Here is an 18,914-nt window from a genome sequence, read left to right on the forward strand (position 1 = left end):
CGGAACACTCTGGAATGTTGTGGAGCTCACATTAGCAAACCAAAGCGCTTCATTGCTGGGCTGCATGGCATATTCCTCAAAGCGGCCATCATCCTAGTGGCTACAATTCACTGTGACCACTTGAAAAATGTTGACCGCTTCCAGAATTGCACCATGAGGTCCAGCAATGGAGCGGTCTGTTCTCCTTCCTTAACCTGACCTCCTGTGCTTTAGAAATCTACAAAAGATAAGTGAGGAGGAAGGTGTGGGGCCCAGTGGAGTGGGAAGAATGTCTAAGGTGCTGCAGAAACCCAATGTGAGGAATGAAGGGGTGAATGGGCAGGGGCCAATCAGTCATAAGGGCAAACAATTGCAGACATGTTGCAGCTGCCACAACTTCAAGACTGTGTTGTAAGTAGCTTTTGGAGAATCTGCTGTAACTTTGAATGGTTAAGTCACTGGTTGTAAGTGAAGGACTCTAGCAATTGTAACAGAGAAAGAAATTCTAGTCAATTATTTAAAAATATCTTATAGATTTAATTCTGTTGTATTTCAGAAAATGAGACACAACAGTAAAAATGTAATGGTAGTGGTCAGGGGAAATGTAAAAAAATATTTTTTTTAAATAGAAGAAAGAGAGGTGAAAAGAAAAGTTAATTATGAATCCTATAGGTTCAAATACTGTAATAAAACAAGTTATTTTCCCCAGCTCTCTAATATCCCAAACTAGAACAACCAGTTACCATTCCTTTCTTCCCATCCTGACTGCTATAAAGAAAAGTCAACTCACTTTAAAGAATAAAAACAAAACAATGTCAAAACAAGGGCATTACGGAAATGATATTTATATTCTAGCCAACATTACAATCTCAATGCAAAAGCAGGGAAAATTCCCCTACTATTTACTCCCCTTGCTTGTCTCTTCAAGGAAATGGGAAGAGAACTGATAAAAAGTTAATGCAGCCTCTCATTAGTATCATCTGCCTCTTTGACTCCTTAAATCAAAGTTTGGGTTGATTTCATATAATATGGTACCTTCTGAGTTTGGAAACAAAAAACTCTGCTTGACCAATTTATCACTTTAAAATGTATAGAGTTTCTGAGATAGAGAATAAAGTTATTGGTACTAATGGAAAAGTTCAGCAAAAAAAATCTGATTGCAATCACATCATTTTCCTCTCCCAGCTCCTGAACCATACTTTTAAATGACAAGCGAAAAAAAATGTTAAAGTAGTCATAGACCAGAATATTATAAGTAATTCCATGTGCATTACTCAAATTATAACCACTGTGACTGTAAGTTTAACACAGCATGCCTGCCTTCGTGTCATTCGGCTGTGAAATTTTATGGCACAAGAGGACCAAGTTTAAACTGCGGCTTAGGTTCAAATCTTTTTACAATTGTTTATTATACAGAGGAAAAAATAGGAAGAGCTGAACGTGACTTCTGGTGACTGCATAGACACCTCTACTGAATTTCAATGGCAACAATATGGGGACTGGCTTTTTCCAGGAAAGTTTTTTTCAACTTCAACTAATCTGGGATTTTCTGGCAATTTCTTATCCATGTACTAACCCTTCTGCATGCACAGAGGTTGGTTGCTTTCCTTTCTGACTAAACCAAATTGCACCTAACATGGCTCTCAAAAGAAGCTTTCCTCCTGGCTTGATCATATTTTAGCTCTAACCCTTCTGCAAAAGAGACACAGGGGTGTGTTTGTTTTGAAAATCATGCAGGGATATTCTGGCTATCATGTGTATCACATATTTTTTTTAATCAAAACTGAAGTATTATATAAACACCAAAGAGCTCAGGTTTCAATAAATTAAACATGCAAAAATGAAATTTTACTATTCACAAAACTTAGTACTTAGTTTCACTAAAAATGATAGCATCAGGCTGATTACATCTGAAAGCCTGCTCTTCTGACACCTGAACGTGCAGTTGAGATGAGAGAAAACAGGAGAAAGTCTGGACAAAAAAAGCTGACTATGGAACTTCCTATATAATTTCCATTCTATTCATGATTTATTCTCACTTGCTACAAAACAATTTCCAGTGTTAATTGCTTCCTTCTCTGAAAGATTTCTCTTTGCATTTTGTAGTCCAGTAATCTGCAGCCTTTTCGGAAGGGATTTACACGCTTTCTTTTTAAAGCAGCAGATGAGATCGGGTTCCTCTCCGATTCACATTGAAGCCGGAGACATAAGTGGCCTCAGTGTCTCAACCTTTTATCAGCTTAGGCAAGACAGAATAACCCTTGCATTAACTATTATGTTTAGATCAAAGAAATAATACTAATACTAATAATAAAGTTGGAAGGGACCTTGGAGGTCATCGAGTCCAACCCCCTGCTCAGGCAGGAACCCTACACCATTTCAGACAAATGGCTGCCCAGTCTCTTCTTAAAAACTTCCAGTGTTGGAGCATTCACTGCTTAAAAACAAAGCAAGGAAGCTTGGTGAAGAAAAGGCAGCTCATCTGCAAACCAGGACTCATGGATACGTTCACGTTATGCCATTGTTTCATAAGTGGCACAGGTTCCCAGTCCATTTTTGAGCTCAAAATCTAGTTTTAATTTTTTTATTCCTTAAATGGTTTGTTTTAAACTGTATATTTTAATGAATTTGTAGACACCTAGTAAACTGTTGGTACTTTAAAAAAAATCAGATGAAAGAACGCAGAAGTATTACTAAGCTAGTTATGGGAAACAAGGAGCTAGAATATCTTGTTTTAATAATTCAATAGGCAAGAGTTCTAAAAAATATTAAATTTGTAGTGCATGTTCTAAAAAGTGATGAATAGAACAAAAAGTGATTTTTCATTTTCAGTTCACTACAAAGGATACTAGCAAGGCTAGATCTCAACCGTATGTTGCAAGCATAATTTTACGGAAGACTCATGTTTTGGGCATATTCTACAGCTGTATTCATTTGGTTTAATATTCAAAGATTTTTAATATGGTGTTGGAATAAGAAAAAAAATACAGATGTGACTGTGCTGCTAAATTATATATGAAACATTTGGAAGTGAAGTATGAAGAATTCTAGATTTACAGTGTGTGGTCTGTGGCTGCTGTACTTTGAAGAAAACACTCTAGTACACCTGCTTTAAAATCCTATATTAAAGACATATGTTCATTGTCCATATGTCAGTTGGTTTCCTATCAGCTAGTGGAAAAGTCCAGTCAACATTATTTCATGTGACCAAAATTTACCTCACTGCTTGATAATTTTTTTGTTTTATATCTATTTCATAATTATAATTTGCTTATTCCTTTATGGTCCATTTCTGTTTGTGATTCCTGATTTTATTTGGCTAATGTCTTTATATATTAGTGCAATAAAAATGGGGAATATTACATTTGTAAATTATTTCTCTCTGAAGCAACCTAAAACTTTGTGTGTGTGTGTATATATACATGTACTGGCAAACACGTGACTAGCCAGTATTGCAAAAAGTGATGCTAACAATAGGAATGTTTTACTGTGACTATGGCTAATTGTAAACAGTGATCTCACCAATCTGTACCTCAAATTCCTTACAGAGCATGACAATTGTATACCAAATACAAACAAAAAGCAACAGTTATATTTGTAGGGTGTATTGCACATTAACACTAATCACAGGTGGCTTTGGCCACCAACAGTTAACTGTATAGGAAGAAAAGAACAGAAGTGGAGGGCACAGCAGGAAGACTAATCAGGGTATTTCAGGTTGTGGAGAAATCCTTCCAAATGGGCTCCTTTTATGTCATAACAAGCTGGAATTTTCAAAGCACTCCAAACAACAGCTGTAGATGTAAATTGCTCTGCCAGCTGCAGATTGGACACAAGCAGCATTAGAAATATTCAAAGCAAATTCATGTAGATTATAGCAAAAATATCCAAAGGATTTGTTACAGCTGCAAATTCCCACAGTGTGAGGTTAGGATTGGAAGTGACCACAAAGAGAATGAAGAACAGGTGAACATACAAATGTGCAAGAGCAGTCCTGCTGCACTCCTCCATTTTTATTAGTGATTCAACAACTTTCCTACAGAAACCCACAAGACAGATTCTATCCTCAGAACCAGTAATAACAATGTAACTCTCCTAGGTGTATAACATTTCCCCTCCATTAAAAACATGCTTTTTGCTTATGTTCCTTTGGACATAGTCACCTTACTGTTTCCCCTTAAGAGTTGCGGGTCTGTTTCACAGACCCGGCACCATGACTCTGGAATAGTGTTTTTCAAACTTGGCAACTTTTAAGATGTGTGGACTTCAACTCCCAGAATTCCCCAGCCTGCAATCCATGCATTACTTTAAAAAGTTGCCAAGTTTGAAAAATACTGCTCTAGAATCAGTTTCATCCTACCCTTTGCTCTTGAAAGTTAGTTGGCTTTTAAAGAAGTTTTTTGTTATTATTGGGTCCTGGTTATTTTACCCTATTCCCATTAAGATTGGCAATTTGGGGGTATTTATTTTTATGTGATTTCTGGATAGATGTGAGCTCTGCAATATCATAGGACACTCCTTTAAATGTATATGTTGTATTATAATTTTAATTGTTGGTATTATTGGTTGATAAGTTATAAACTAATTTTATTGAGTAGAATTTTGTAATTAATTATGTAACTTCTTTTATCTATACCATCCCTTGGTAAAAGCGAGTACAGTACTACAATCAAAAGGATAGGATAAACTATAATACTTGAAGATGAATTGGCAATTCATTCTCAAAAAGTTTATTTATATACAATAATTATTGTATTAGTTGTAGTGTTGTTGGGATGAGAATTGCAATAAGTAAGCAATGTGCTCGCTTACTTAGTGGCAGCAATTCTGTCCCAGTTGCAGTTGTAAATTGGGGACTATTTTTCAACCAATACATTATTATTGGGCATAAATAAACATTTTGAGAATGAACTACCAGTTTACCTTCAAGATAACAATCCAGGCAGTCCTGGTTTTGGTTGTAACTCCAGATGTGTGGGTCATTATGTGGGAAGCAGAGGCTGTCCAGGTAAAGATATGGAGGTGCTGCAGCAGAGTAGGGGAGGCTCTGGGAGGTCCAGTGCAGGTTCCACACAAATTTGGGGGGGGGGGGAATTTCTTGGTATGCTGCAAGTTCAGACAGGCTACAGAAAGAGGATGCAAGGGTGAGTACAAGCACCGGGAGGCCAGAGAAAGAAGGTGTGGGGTTTGTGCAAATGCAGGGAGGCCAGGAGGTCCAAGAAAAGAGAGCTGGGATGCATGCAAGCAAAGGAAAGGAGTAGGGTGTGGGGCATGCAAGCAAAGAAAGGACAGTTGCCAAGTATCTTGGACCTTGTGTGTGGGAAGCCAGCAGGGAAGGTTGCAAATGGCAATCACATGATCAACGGATGCTACAACTGGTTAGAAGTGCAAGCTGGTTGCCAAGATTCAAATATTGTTCATGTGACTGTGGGGGTATTGCAACAATCAAAACTTTGAGAACCCACTTCATTCAGCACTGTCATAAGTCCGAATGGCTGCTGAACAAACAGTTATAACTTGAGGACTACTTGGAGTAAACTGATACTTGTGGAAATGCCAATCATCCCTAAATCTTTCCATGTAACACCATTTAAATTTTCAGTACATCGGCAGGAATGGTCTACCTTTAGCTGTGTCTTTTATGTTTTTCATTTTATTTGGCCATTTTGTCTATCTGTCTGCATTTTAATTCCTAAATTGTGATCTGTTCAATTTCTCTTTTCATATGGAAAATACTCATTATACAACCTGAACTTTATCAGGAAGAAAAATGCACTCCAGCCACAGAACTGACGTGCTCTCTCTTCAGTACCCACACAGCAAGCTCTCTTTTACAGAGATTTTTCTGGCAGGCAAGAAGAAAAAGAGAGAGAAAGAGAGAAAGAGAGGGGGGGGAGGGAGGGAGGGAGGGAGAGCATGCATTAAGGCAGGAAAAGTCTGACTCTGCCAGACCTCCCTCATAGTCCATAGGCCTTGCCAGGAAACACAGGTGACAGCGTGAATGATAAAAAGGCATTGAGAGGGAGAAAGCAAAACTACAGACTGGTTTAGTCTGGGCAATATCTTAATGTAAACCTGCAGGGGACTCTGTGTACAACATACCACAAAGCAAATCAAGCAGAAGCCCGTGGACAAAATTTACTCTCATCAACCAAAACACAGCTCCCACCCTCTGGCAATCTTGGTAGTGTTCACGGAAGGTACAGAACTTTGAAGATTTTTCTTCACAGCATTCCTTTCCGTCTGCAGCTAGATTGGAGAAAAATAATCTCTTCTGGAACAGCTTTCCAGAAAAGGTCTCTATAAAGATCTTGGGAGACTGGCTGAGGGAAGGAAGAAGGGAACTGCAGAGGAATTGGCTTATCAATAGCCAGTGTTTTTAAACACACATAAATGCTTTTTTCTTCTTTTCCCAAAACGTATCTGATACTTTGCTTCTCTGAATACAACCAAGCCAAGTGTTTCCGCTTGAACATTAAAAGCTTTTTCTGAAAAGCAGATTAACTTTGCTCAGGAAACTGCTCCATGTAGAGCTATTAAATCTGACATTTATGGGTTCAAAAGTAACAAAATATGACAAAACTAATTATTTAACTTATTACTCTTTAGACTTTATCCACAAGAGTTGTTCCTAATCACCCTCACATCATTTCTTGTGCTGGGACTAGCTCATAGTTCTATTTTTGTCCTTCTTGTTTCCATGTTTGAGGGATGTGAAAAATTTAAATTCAAATCTACAGTCTTCAAATATTTTTGTCCTTCTTGTTTCCATGTTCTAGGGATGGGAAAGATACAAATGCAAATCCATAGCCTTTAAATTTACCATCTTCCTCTGACTTCTTTGACAAAGGTGATGTCATGGTAAAACTAGAAGAAGAAAAAAATGGACATTGATTTGAATTTTTGGGGGAAAGGTGGGAGGCATAAATATAATAACAGATAAGAATTAAAAATGTAGTTTTCATGTTTAGATTGAGGATATTTGTAGTTCAGGGTTGAACTGTGGGGTTCTTGGTTCCTCTGAGCTTGGTTGTTTTCTGGCAGACACTTCATTACCAAATTAAGTAGCATCATCAAAGATTTAGGTATGGCTATCAGGAGTAAAAAATTAAAAGTCTTTAAATTTGTCCACTGCTGTTCCATTTGATAAGTTGGCAATATACTTTCAGAAGGTTTCTTTAGCCCTGAAGGCTTCTGTTTGAAATATTCCACTTTCTCCTACTGGAAAGATTTTGAATCAATCCAAAGGTGCTTTTTCCAAAAGGCAAAAACTCCTTTGTTTTTTTTTTCCCTTTGAAAATGTTTCACTGCTCATCCAAGAGGCTTCTCCAGTTCAGTTCAGAAGGAGGACATAGGTAAATATACCTGTAGACGCTAGCTATAGGTCACATTGATAATAATTGGGATAGCGGCAAAGAAATATTGGAGTAGGATTCATACATCAATGCAGAAAATTCTTAAAGTGAACATAAGGATTAAACCAGAAACTTTCCTTCTGGGAAAGAGAACTGGGGTAAAAATTTGGAACTCTGATTTTATACATGGTGACGGCAGCAAGATTGCTCTATGCACAAAAGTGGAAGGATGCCTCGATTCCTACCATGGACAAAGGGTTACAAAAGCTGGTGGAATTAGCAGAGATGACCAAATTGACTGTGCTGATAAAAGAACATAAGTACTTTTGTTTCTACTTGGAAACCGCTTCTGGACTTTGTGCCTGAAGTGGAAAAAAATGATATTATGATTTTGGGTTTTACTGTCTAGACCAGGGGAGTCAAACTCAATTTCATTGAGGGCCGCATCAGCATTGTGGTTGCCCTCAGGGGGCAGGGTGGGTGTGGCCAGGGTGGGTGTGGCCTACTGGGTGGGTGTGGATGGAGTGGGTGTGGCCTACTGGGTGGGTGTGGCCAGCTCTACATCGTTCGCATCGAGGGTGCCTGTGGGGGCTTGGGCAGGAGTGGGACAGATCTGAGGGTCTCTGGCAGAAGGGGGTGGGACCAGGGCAAGTGCCAAGGCATGGTCCACTGGAGGAGCCTCACTGTTCCTCTCAGGCCATGCCGGGGGGGGGGGGGCTTATGGAGCTAAGACTTAATGAGTTTCAGCATAGATGGCCGCCACAAAATTGTACATTGGCTCCCACCTGGCCTCGGCCAGGGCCAAGGCAGAGGGGGCCGTTCCCTCACTGTTTCCAGGATGGCTTCGCGGGCCACATGAAACCACTTCGCAGGCCGCATCTGGCCCCCGGGCCTTGTGTTTGACATGTCTGGTTTAGACTGATTTGCCAATACAGAAATGGCTAGTGCATACTACTAGAGAAATGTAAAAAGTTGAGATTTGATCTTAATGTTTGATTTTACTGCAACAAAGAGAGTCGGAAGTCAATGCCTTTTGTTTCTTCCCCTCCCTTTCTTCACACCTTTTTTGTTTTCCCTTTCTCTGCTGTTGTCCCTTACTATTTGCTTTCGTATTTTCACATGTTATGTTATAAATGAATAAAACTAATAAACAAAAATAATTGGGACAGGGAACTCTATTGCTAAGCAATGAGATTGTAAGGTGTAATGTCATGGGGCCACACAATCTTATGAAGGCAGTTGTGGCACTAGTCACAGAATCCCATGCTCACATGATCACCATTTGCAACCTTCTGCTGGCCTTCCCATGGAGTTTACATGTTGGAAGCAGGCGCTGAAGATTGCAAATAGCAGTTCTTGGGGAACCTTATTTGAGAGACAGGTGTTATGACACAGGGGTAGGCAACCTTGGCTCTTTTATGACTCGTGGACTTCAATTCCCAGAATTCCTGAGCCAGCATGGCTCAGCTTGGAAACCTCTCCCTTTCCCCTCAGCATGGCTGGCTCAGGAATTTTGGGAGTTGAAGTCCACGAGTCATAAAAGGTTGCCTACCCCTGCTATGGCAGATAAGGAACCTTTCCAGATTCCATACAGATGGCAATCTTTAAATTTGGAGCATACCAATCCTGCTGGACTGAAGTAGCCAGGAAGATATTATGAGAGACAGAACCCTAACCTCACATAGCTGGGCCCTGTGCTATTTAGGGCTTTGTAGGTAATGACTAGTACTCTGAATCACACCTGGAAGCAAGCTCATCACCGGTGCTTCTTGTGAAGCAAAGGCACACCAAGGCGTGCCCATTACTGTCTATGCTGCCACATTCTGGACTAGTTGAAGCTTCTGGTGGTCTTCAGTATTAATGATCTGGAATATTTCAATAAAGAGAAGCTAACTGATCAGGCCATTACATGAGGATTAAGAGGAAAGCAGTGTCTTTTCTTCTGATTTATATCTCAGGAAGTAGTAACTTCTTTTCAAACTGCAGAAGCTTAACTGCCTGTCTCAATTTGGTAGCAAAGAATGGAGCAAATTAAATCTTTACCTTACATCAGGGGTGTCAAACTGGCGGCCCACGGGCCGGACGCATCACAACGAAACCATGCCCACCCCATTGCCGGCAATGGGGGAAAAAGTTCCGATACATCGTGCAACGTCATGTGACGTCGCAAGTTTGACATGTCTGCCTTACATCCTACAGATGTATAGAACTATCTTTCTTGTAGCTATGGTTGGCATGTAGCCAATAGCCAGCCAGTAGTAGTTGTTATAACAACTTTACCATGGATTTATTATTAAGCAGGGTACAGATAAATCAACAATATTACAACATGCTATCTAATCAAATACATCAAAATATAAAATAAGTAGCCTTTAAACTAAAAGGCTGATGAACATAAAATATCAAGTCTATACATTCAAATGCATATATATGTAAGAGTTGTTTTGAAAATGGTTTTGTAGAGGCCCTGATCTGTTTCTGCCCATCTGTCCCTGCCATAATCTGTCATGAATTTTAGTGGAAAAGGGAATAAAAATAGGTCTTCTTACTACAGAAATCTATTTACTTGTAGGGAACATTTTTGCACATTGGTCATCCTTCACCCCCTTACCTGTATGTCATAACATTTGAACTCCATCCTTAGCTTCTCATCTTTTTCTTTAAATCACCTGTGGCTTCTGCAGTATTTCAAAGGAGCAAATATATTATGGAACATAGCTGTTTCAACTCCAGCAGCATCTGGAGCAGGTGGGACCGAAAGTTATGCCTGGAGTTCAGCTTTAAGTTACTTCTAGTTTGAGGTGAGTACATATTCTTCATTACTGCTAAACCATTATACCCAGGATCTCTCTCTTCTTCCATAAAAGGATGTCTTTCTTCCTCTCAGTAGGTGGTCACAATTTCATATTAGGAACACCGCAAGATACACAGGATGTATCAAAAACAGCCAACATGAAGATTTATCCAGAGAAGTCTTGGATTTACAAATAGACAAAATAATGTACAAAAAGAAGACCCATACAAAAGGAATAGAAATACTCATATTACTGTTGTACAAGAATGCCCTAATAAATACAAATGAAGACAAAGCAGGCACATATTAGGTTTCAGTATGAAGTCAACAAGATTATTAGTTCAGTGTGCTAATCCTCCATTGTCTAATGCTACTGGGTGGAAAGTTACCATCATATACAAAAGGGAGGCAGGGGAGGTAATGGGTTGGATTTAATTTCCAGTGTCCAAACAACTTGTTTAGATCTTGTCAATTAGAGTTAATTGTCTAGCATTCATGTTGAATAAACTTGCCCTCACTTGATATATTCCAGAAAGCAGACATCCTGCAGATAACTCTCAGTTAAATGGAACTTGTCACTGTCGCCTTCCTCTTTAAACTGATTTCCCACTGAAAACCAACAAAGTTTGGGTGGCCTTGATGGCTAACAAAAAATTGTAGTCGCTTACACAAGTCCCAACCTCTGAAAGACAAATAGAAATGCTCCATAGCATCCCTCCAGCTAAGAAACAGGAAGAAACTGAGAATGCAACAAGCAGAGAGGTAAACTTTTATTTCCCCGTTCTCTTTTTCTAGTTCAAAATGAGTGAGATGCAGTAGATACAGTTGGGTTATCTTTAAAAAGCTATGTGGCAGATTAGAGGTGGGAAAGAAGGAGAACGCTGCCATGCATTTTTCATAAGCTCTTGCCTTTTCAATGCAGCTGTCCTGCACAATCTTCCTCCAACTCAATTATTTTAAAAACATATAATTAAACCTTACTCACAGATGATGCTTCATTTGTATGTTCTGCAGCATAAATGAATGGTAGCAATAATTTTAATTTTCTCAGGCAGCCTGCTCATTGTTCATCTCATTTCAGAAAGGCAGTGGAGTGGACACTGGAAAAACTCAGCCATTGTTTTTAAAGGGAATGCCGAGTCTGAGAACAGGATTGGAATAGCTTATATGAATGTATTCAAAACCGAAACATCATACCTAAGAGGAAATAGGAAGATGAAGGGATTCTCTCAGTATTTTCTGTTTCACTTCTTTTATACTTGTGAGAGCCCATAAGCAGAATATGAGGTAGAACGACTGCAATGCACTGTGCATCATTAAAATGCACAGTGCATACCTTGTGAAAAGGAACGCTCATGGGACATCAAAAAATTGTGTCCATATGATCACAAATTGAAGAGGATATTCTTATGTTTAAAGCAAGAAAAACGCTAGTTGTATATTGCAATCCTGTATATTAACAAGGCCAAGGATGTTTCCAGTGTGACATGCAAACATTTTTGAAGTGCATTTGGGTTCTAGATCCTTTTCCTTACCTGTTCTCCAGAAGGAAGTCTATGACACATTTCTTCAAACAGTACAGATGAGCATCCGTCAAACCTGTCCTAATGTGAATTCGTGAATGCCTGGGGAGGAAATAACAGAGAATGAAGTCCCTTAGCTCTGCATTCCACAGTTACTTTAAGAGCTCCACTTTAAAATTTCTTGATGGTAAAATTTTACAAGGGCCATCTGTGTTCCCAAACCTTTGCTATGGGATTAGTGGGAAGGTGAATTGTGATGGCTCCCATGACTTTAATTTGTCATGCAAACACACACCTACTTATCCAGTTTGTCACTGATCCCATTCTGTAAGTACATCAGGCTCTAATCCATGAAAACAGATTTTCCATTAAATCTATGCAGCAAGTTCTTCCCCAGGAGACTTCTGCTTTAAATTTGGTATCAAAGGGAAAGACTGATATGAACTGTAGCAACATTTTAATTTAGAACAGTGGTTCTCAACCTGTGGGTCGGGACCCCATTTGGGGTCGAACGACCATTTCACGGGGGATGCCAAACAACGCAGTCTGTCATTTTTTCCCCTTTTCCTTAGCTGTGCTACTCCCTTTTATTCTATTGGCTTTTGAAAGCCAATAGAATAGACTCTCTTGAATAGAGTCTAATTCTATTGGCTTTCAAAAGCCAATAGGAATTGTCCAGGCTGTCTCTGCCCTGCTGAGCCCGCCAAAAGTCCCATTCTGCAAACGGTGCTGCACCAGTTGAGTAGTCCTCGACTTACGACCGGTTGAGTAGTCCTTGACTTACGACCGGTTGGGGGGTCACAGCATTAAAAAGGTTGAGAACCACTGGTTTAGAAATACCAATGCTTTTTAATATTATTTCTACAAACTATTTGCAATGTTTTCTTTGTAGGATTTTCTTCTGCTTCCATACAAATACTTTTTTTTTTTCAAATAAATTTTACCAGTTCAATTTGTTTATTCCTTTCTTTTTGGGAAATACAGCAGAACATGACATTTAGAGAATATCATTTTGTTAACAAATATTTCTAACCATGAAAGGCACTGGTTCATATTGGTCATTTTTGAATTTAGGAATTTTACAGAAAACTTTAGGAATTGTGATATCATATATTTTATAAATCCTTTGTTCAGCTAGATAAGTGTGCTCAACTTGTATCTTATTTACCGTAGCAACAGGAAATGTAATCTATCTGGGATAGATTTTCAGAAAAATAATAATCTCTCTATTCTTTTAATCAGTCTTACCCAACCCAATGTTATCACATCAGGAAAGCAGTAAGTTGGAGAAAGCTATTTTCAGTTGCCTAAGAAAACAAATGAAAGGAAAAGATAAATCCATCCCTTTCCTTTTTGGGTTGGACTAGAGGACCTCCAAGGTCCCTTCCAACTTTACTATTATTATTATTATTATTATTATTATTATTATTATTATTATTATTATTATAATATTTTTTTCGATGGGGATTTCAAACATTGGTTCTAAACATATAATGCAGGGGTGTCAAACTCAATTTCATTGAGGGCCGCATCAGCATTGCAGTTGCCCTCAGGGGGCCGGGTGGGTGTGGCCAAGGTGGATGTGGCCAGAGTGGGTGTGGCCTACTGGGTAGGTATGGATGGAATAGGTGTGGCCTACTGGGTGGGTGTGGCTAGCTCTATATCATTCGTGTCAGGGACGCCTGTGGGGGCCTGGGCAGGAATGGGACAGATCTGAGGGTCTCTGGAAGAAAGGGGTGGGACATGCCAAGGCATGGTCCACTGGAACATTATATGTTCCTCTCAGGCTATGCAGGAGGGGGGGGGGCTTATGGAGCTAAGACTGAATGTGTTTCAGCATAGATGGCCACCACAAAATTGTACATTGGCTCCCGGCTGGCCTGGGCCAGGGCCAAGGCAGAGGGGGCCATTCCCTCACTGTTTCCAGGATGGCTTCGCGGGCCACATGAAACCACTTCGCGGGCCGCATCCAGCTCCCGGGCCTTGTGTTTGACAGGTCTGATATAATGCCTCTAAATAAAGAATGCACGTAGACCTTGCTTAATTTCCCTAATTGGAACTTCTAAGTGAAGTGGTGGTTGGGTGGAACATCACATGACGGCATTACTTAGCAACAGCGGTTTCAGTAGTCCTGGTTGTAGTTGTTATAGGAGGACCATTCCATCATTAGGTAAGAACCTTCACCTTGTCCTGCCTCGCTGCATCTCCCTCTGTTTCAACATTCCCATCCGTCACTCTCCCGTTTCTGCCCTTTTGGCCACCCTGCACCATCTTTTTCCTCTCTGAGATGACAAAGGTCAGCGAGGGCCAGCCAGAGGTGGTAGGGGGAGTGGTGGCAGTGGAGTGTAGGACAGTCAAAAAGGGGAGAGAAGGGGGAGAGATTAGTTGGGGGGGGGAGTTGAAATGCCCCTGTGGATGATGTAAATCAGGGGTCCTCAACCTTGGCAACTTTGAGACTTGTGGACTTCAACTCCCAGAATTCCTCAGCCAGCAAAGCTGGCTGAGGAATTCTGGGAGTTGAAGTCCACAAGTCTCAAAGTTGCCAAGGTTGAGGACCCCTGATGTAAATGATGGCAGGCTGCTAAGCGCCCAAATTTTGATCTGGCGACTGCAGGGGAGCTGCAATAACTGTAATTTTGAGGACTGGGCCTAACTACCACGTATTCAGCACCATCATAATATCCATCGGTTGCCAAAGGAAGGAAGCAAGGAATATCTGAACTCATTTTTCAGAATAGAACAATTCAAAATGGCAATTTCAAAGTCATCAAAGACCTTGTGGGTATTTACTTGTAGGAGAGCAACGGGAGCTTTAGAAAGCAAGACTAACTTTTAGATTTACTGACTCAGAGAGATTAAAATGGAATGAGAAGTGCTTCTTGAAAACAGGAGAAACATTTTCTGACCAGGTAATCTCTGTATTTTCTTTAACCGTGTATTGTATCTTATTTTTTCCCATTAATCCTCCTGTACTTTAATAACTATAATGTACAGAAAGAGATATATAAAAATGATAAACCACAAAAATACTTGTACTGGAATTCATAGATTTCTACAAAAAAAACCGAAGAGGGCAAACTGGGCCATTTTGAGCTAGAGGTGGAAGTGGCCCTAGAGTCAAAAAACCTATTTTCTGCCATGAACCCTACCTCTGGCCACAAAAAAAGTTGCCTGTCCTTGCAAAATGCCAACAGCAACACACTTAAATAAATATTCTAGATTAGATCCTACTGTATTTCTGTCATTTATATCCCTGATCAAAAATGAAAGTTAGAATATGCACAAGTATATGGCTCTAACATCAGAAGCAAGCCCACTAGATCAGTGGTTCTCAACCTGTGGGTCGGGACCCCATTTGGGGTCGAATGACCATTTCACGGGGGTCGCCAAACCACGTTGTCCGCCATTTTTTTCCCTTTTCCCTAGCTGTCCTACTCCCTCTTATTGGTGGCCACACCCACTTGGGGGTCACCACAACATGGGGAACTATATTATGGGGTCACGGCGTTAGAAAGGTTGAGAACCACTGCACTAGATGGACAGTGTTTAATATTCATATGTTATGTATATGTAGGGGTGTAGGTCTATACATATGTTGTATATGTTGTATATAGTATGTTTAGATGTGTGTCATGTGTGTATTCACTTTGAGAGCAGGCAACTAAATTTCATTTTTGATGTATGTCATTGTGCCCACAGTAAAAAATGACAATAAAGGGTATCTTATCACTAAATTTAAGGGGATTTTTCACCCTAAAAGGCAGGATGATTATCTGGAGGTATTGTTGAATATAACAACACTTAATATTTTGCAAGAGTGTTTTATGTTAAAGAATGTTCCACAAACCAAGTCTCCTCCATTACCTTCAATGATAGGAGAGCTTATATGTTTAGCCAGTTTACTTTGAAAAAGCCCTTGGAAAATTCAACTCTTTCTCTATCCTTCTTAATTGGAAAAGACATGCTACAGATTCTGAAATTCTTATTTGTTCCTACCCAAATCCAGGGAATCTGCAAGTCACATTCAACAACAAAAGCCCCATTAAGCATTGCATGAACAGCACAAAGCAGGAAACACCTCCTACATTTGGGCTTGTACACCACAAAAAATAACAGGGTTTTTGTTTATATCTGAGTTTTAAGAGAGCAATTCCAGAAACTGCAAGTTCTTACATGTTATATTGATTTAATTATCCTGCATAGCACATTTTGTTTGTGTTAAAAAGACCTCCAACACATTTATTAAAATGGAGTCATAAATGTTAACTGCTTGCTCAACTACTTAAAGATGACCAAGAGAGAAGATCAATCAAATACAAATTAAAGTTATGAAAGAATTCTAGAAATACAAACCCTGCAGCACTCCCACTCTATTCAACAAATTTCCATGTTAAAACAAATCTTGACACCAACAGGATTTTAAAATAATGTCCCATTTAAGCAAAAATGGCTCCTCCCAACTGGAAGCTAAATTAAGATTAAACTTGCAACTTAACAAATTAATATGAATTGAACAATATTGACATATTCATAATTATTCTTTAAATGTTTATTTTCCTAGGTATTACCCAGATCAGTAATAGTTTACATTATCACAAAGCATAAAATATAAGGCAACAAGATACCTAAGCTTAATAAATTAATAGAAAATGCTTTCAGAAAAGATATTCATGTGGCTATTGATTATGATTTAATAAAGTATGAGTGAGCGATATATTGATGCAGGCAATCTGTTAATTCATCTTACTCCTCATTTTCTGCAAGTGACTCAGGGCTGATCTGCATGACTAGGCTACCATATTAAATGCTTCTTGAGAGGAGGAACATACAATGACAACCGTTACTCAACCATGCCCCCTGCCTTGCATCAAAAATAGCGTTTTATGATTTCTACCATTGCAAGCAGCACTGTCCAGTTTGCATTCTGTGTACTTTTATTACAATTAATTACTGTGTGCTGTGGTAGGAATGCCCCCTCCCATTGAGTTACTGGTTGGGCTACCTTCCAGGCTAAAGAGCAGGAAAATTGGTAAAAGGTGTTTTCTTTTTTTGTTTTTATTTTTCCCAGTCCATGGATTGGTACACAGTTTGAGGCAGAGCCAATAAAGAAGGGTCCATACAAAAGGTCTGTCAATCGAATCCACATGTCCTCAACGACTTACTCATGGAAAGCAAAACCATTGTTGCTTCATTTCCTGGTATGGTCCAGAGGAATTAAAAAAAAAAAAAATAGACGAGCCCACTAATTGGAGGCCACAGTCCAGAGAGAATACCAGGCTCTTATGATGGTCAAAGCAGAGGAAGTAGTTGAAATCTAGGACAGGATTCTTAAACCAATTTCATTTCTGGGAATCAAGCAGCTTAAGAATGTAGTGTGTGAAAAAGCCCTAAGCAAATATGAAAACAAGACTGGCAACGACCTAACTGGAACTTTATAATGGATTCTCCCGATTTCATACAGTGTTCGTTACTGGCTTGTTTAGGTATAATAAACCACTCTCTCAAGTTTAACAGCCAAAGATTATACAATACTTCCCTAATTGCCTTATCCTATTATACAAACCAAGAACAAATGAACCAATTCATTAGCATACTGCTTGTTCAAATTTCAATGTATTAAATTGAATGTCATGTCTTAAAATGACATACGAATATCACTATGTTTCCTTAATTCTTTTCTCTTATATACATTTTGCATGGCATAAATTTAGAGATTAAGTTTTAAACCAACCTGAAGCCCATGCATGAGGCTGTGGACAGCTAGTAATGCGACCCCCACAAGATCATAAATTGTTAACATTATGTGATTAATATATATTAACTATATATTTTGTATTTGGCCCAAAACAATTCCTCTTCATTCAATGTGGCCCAGGCAAGCCATAAGGTTGGACACCCGATTTATTAAGTCTTAATGTCCAAATTATGGCCACCAGTTTCATTGAGCTAACAAGATCTAATTTTATTTAATGGTCTGTCCGTCCGTCCGTCCATCCTAATCTAATCTAATCTAATCTAATCTAATCTAATCTAATCTAATCTAGCTACAGAAGCAAAAAATTGTTTAAATGTATTAAACTAGCCACATAAATGTTTTAAAAATATAAAAGTTGCAGCAGGGGACTACTTGTTTGGGTTTCAAGTTTCTATGTCATGGTGCTGTTTGGTTTGAACAACACATCATAAAATGACAATCAACTGAAACTGAAACAATGGCTTTTTCTTTATCAACAGAACTGTTGGTAACAGGAGCAATTTAGAGCACAATGTGGCTACAGAACTTGACATGAAGCCAAGAGGCCCACTGAAACTCTGCTATCCAAGAAGTCTAGCGCTGAGGTGGTCTGACTGTTTGAATTTACAACTGAAACTATCCTATTATAGACACCATTGTTACCGTACATACCAGATAATTGCCCATTTTTATAAATATTGTAATCTGTCTATTGTAACCTTCTGCATAAACATTAGTGCCTTCTTTTGGTTGTTTCTGTTTGTAGAGTGTCCATGAGGAAGGAATACATTTCCTAAACTCATTGGGCTCTAGTAAAGCTAGTAAATTTTACTGGAACCTGGGATTTGTATTCCTTCTTTTTTCTACCAGGGATCCACACAAAAATGGAGGCTGTTCTACATTTTCATTTTTTTCATTCATTTCTAATATCAAGATATTATTCATACATTGTGCTAATTATATAATATTAGCATGAAACATGTTGGTCTAGTGCAATGGTCTGCAACCTTGATAACTTTAAGCTGGCTGAGGAATTCTAGGAGCTGAAGTCCACAAGTCTTAAAGTTGTCAAGGTTGCAGACCTCTGGTCTAGTGGTTAAAACCTTTTCTTGCTTAGCAACAGTAATTTGGGACTCAATTATGGTTGTAGGTCAAGGACTACCTGTAATGTTGACAAAATCTTAAAGAATGGAAGGGTATACCGGTCAGGAAGGAAGAGTTGTGCCAAAAGGAGCTTCATATATTTTGGGCCTAGGTTTTGCGCAGAAGGTTTTCGAAGTTATATAAATGGAGACTGAGAACTGGCATATCTGTGAGGAAAATATCTTCAAGATCAAAAGCCACACTTAGATATTTCACATCAAAAAGCAACAACATTAGCAAAGGGAAAAACCTAACTTTTCTGTAGACATACTGCTGCGTCTCACTAATCAAACCAGGACAAAAGAAGAGATGCTCCACCTCCAACAGGAAAGTGAAAACACTTTTTTTTTTTACTATGAAAAGATGAAAAAGGCAAAAGGAGAAAT

At 39.1% G+C, this 18,914-nt stretch overlaps 1 protein-coding gene across 2 annotated transcripts in view; it reads right to left on the reverse strand.

The window, feature by feature from the left end:
- The window catches only part of EIF2B3 (eukaryotic translation initiation factor 2B subunit gamma), an 86,210-nt gene that overhangs the window by 35,091 nt on the left and 32,205 nt on the right, over nucleotides 1–18,914 (reverse strand). For both annotated transcript variants that reach the window (XM_039349621.1, XM_039349620.1), the window contains exon 6: nucleotides 11,664–11,753. In XM_039349621.1, coding sequence (XP_039205555.1) covers nucleotides 11,664–11,753 — 90 coding nt within the window. The remainder of the gene's footprint in view (nucleotides 1–11,663; nucleotides 11,754–18,914) is intronic.

This window comes from Crotalus tigris, unplaced genomic scaffold, assembly GCF_016545835.1.
Source record: "Crotalus tigris isolate CLP2741 ecotype Arizona unplaced genomic scaffold, ASM1654583v1 scf7180000018299.754606, whole genome shotgun sequence".
Classification (NCBI taxonomy): domain Eukaryota; kingdom Metazoa; phylum Chordata; class Lepidosauria; order Squamata; family Viperidae; genus Crotalus; species Crotalus tigris.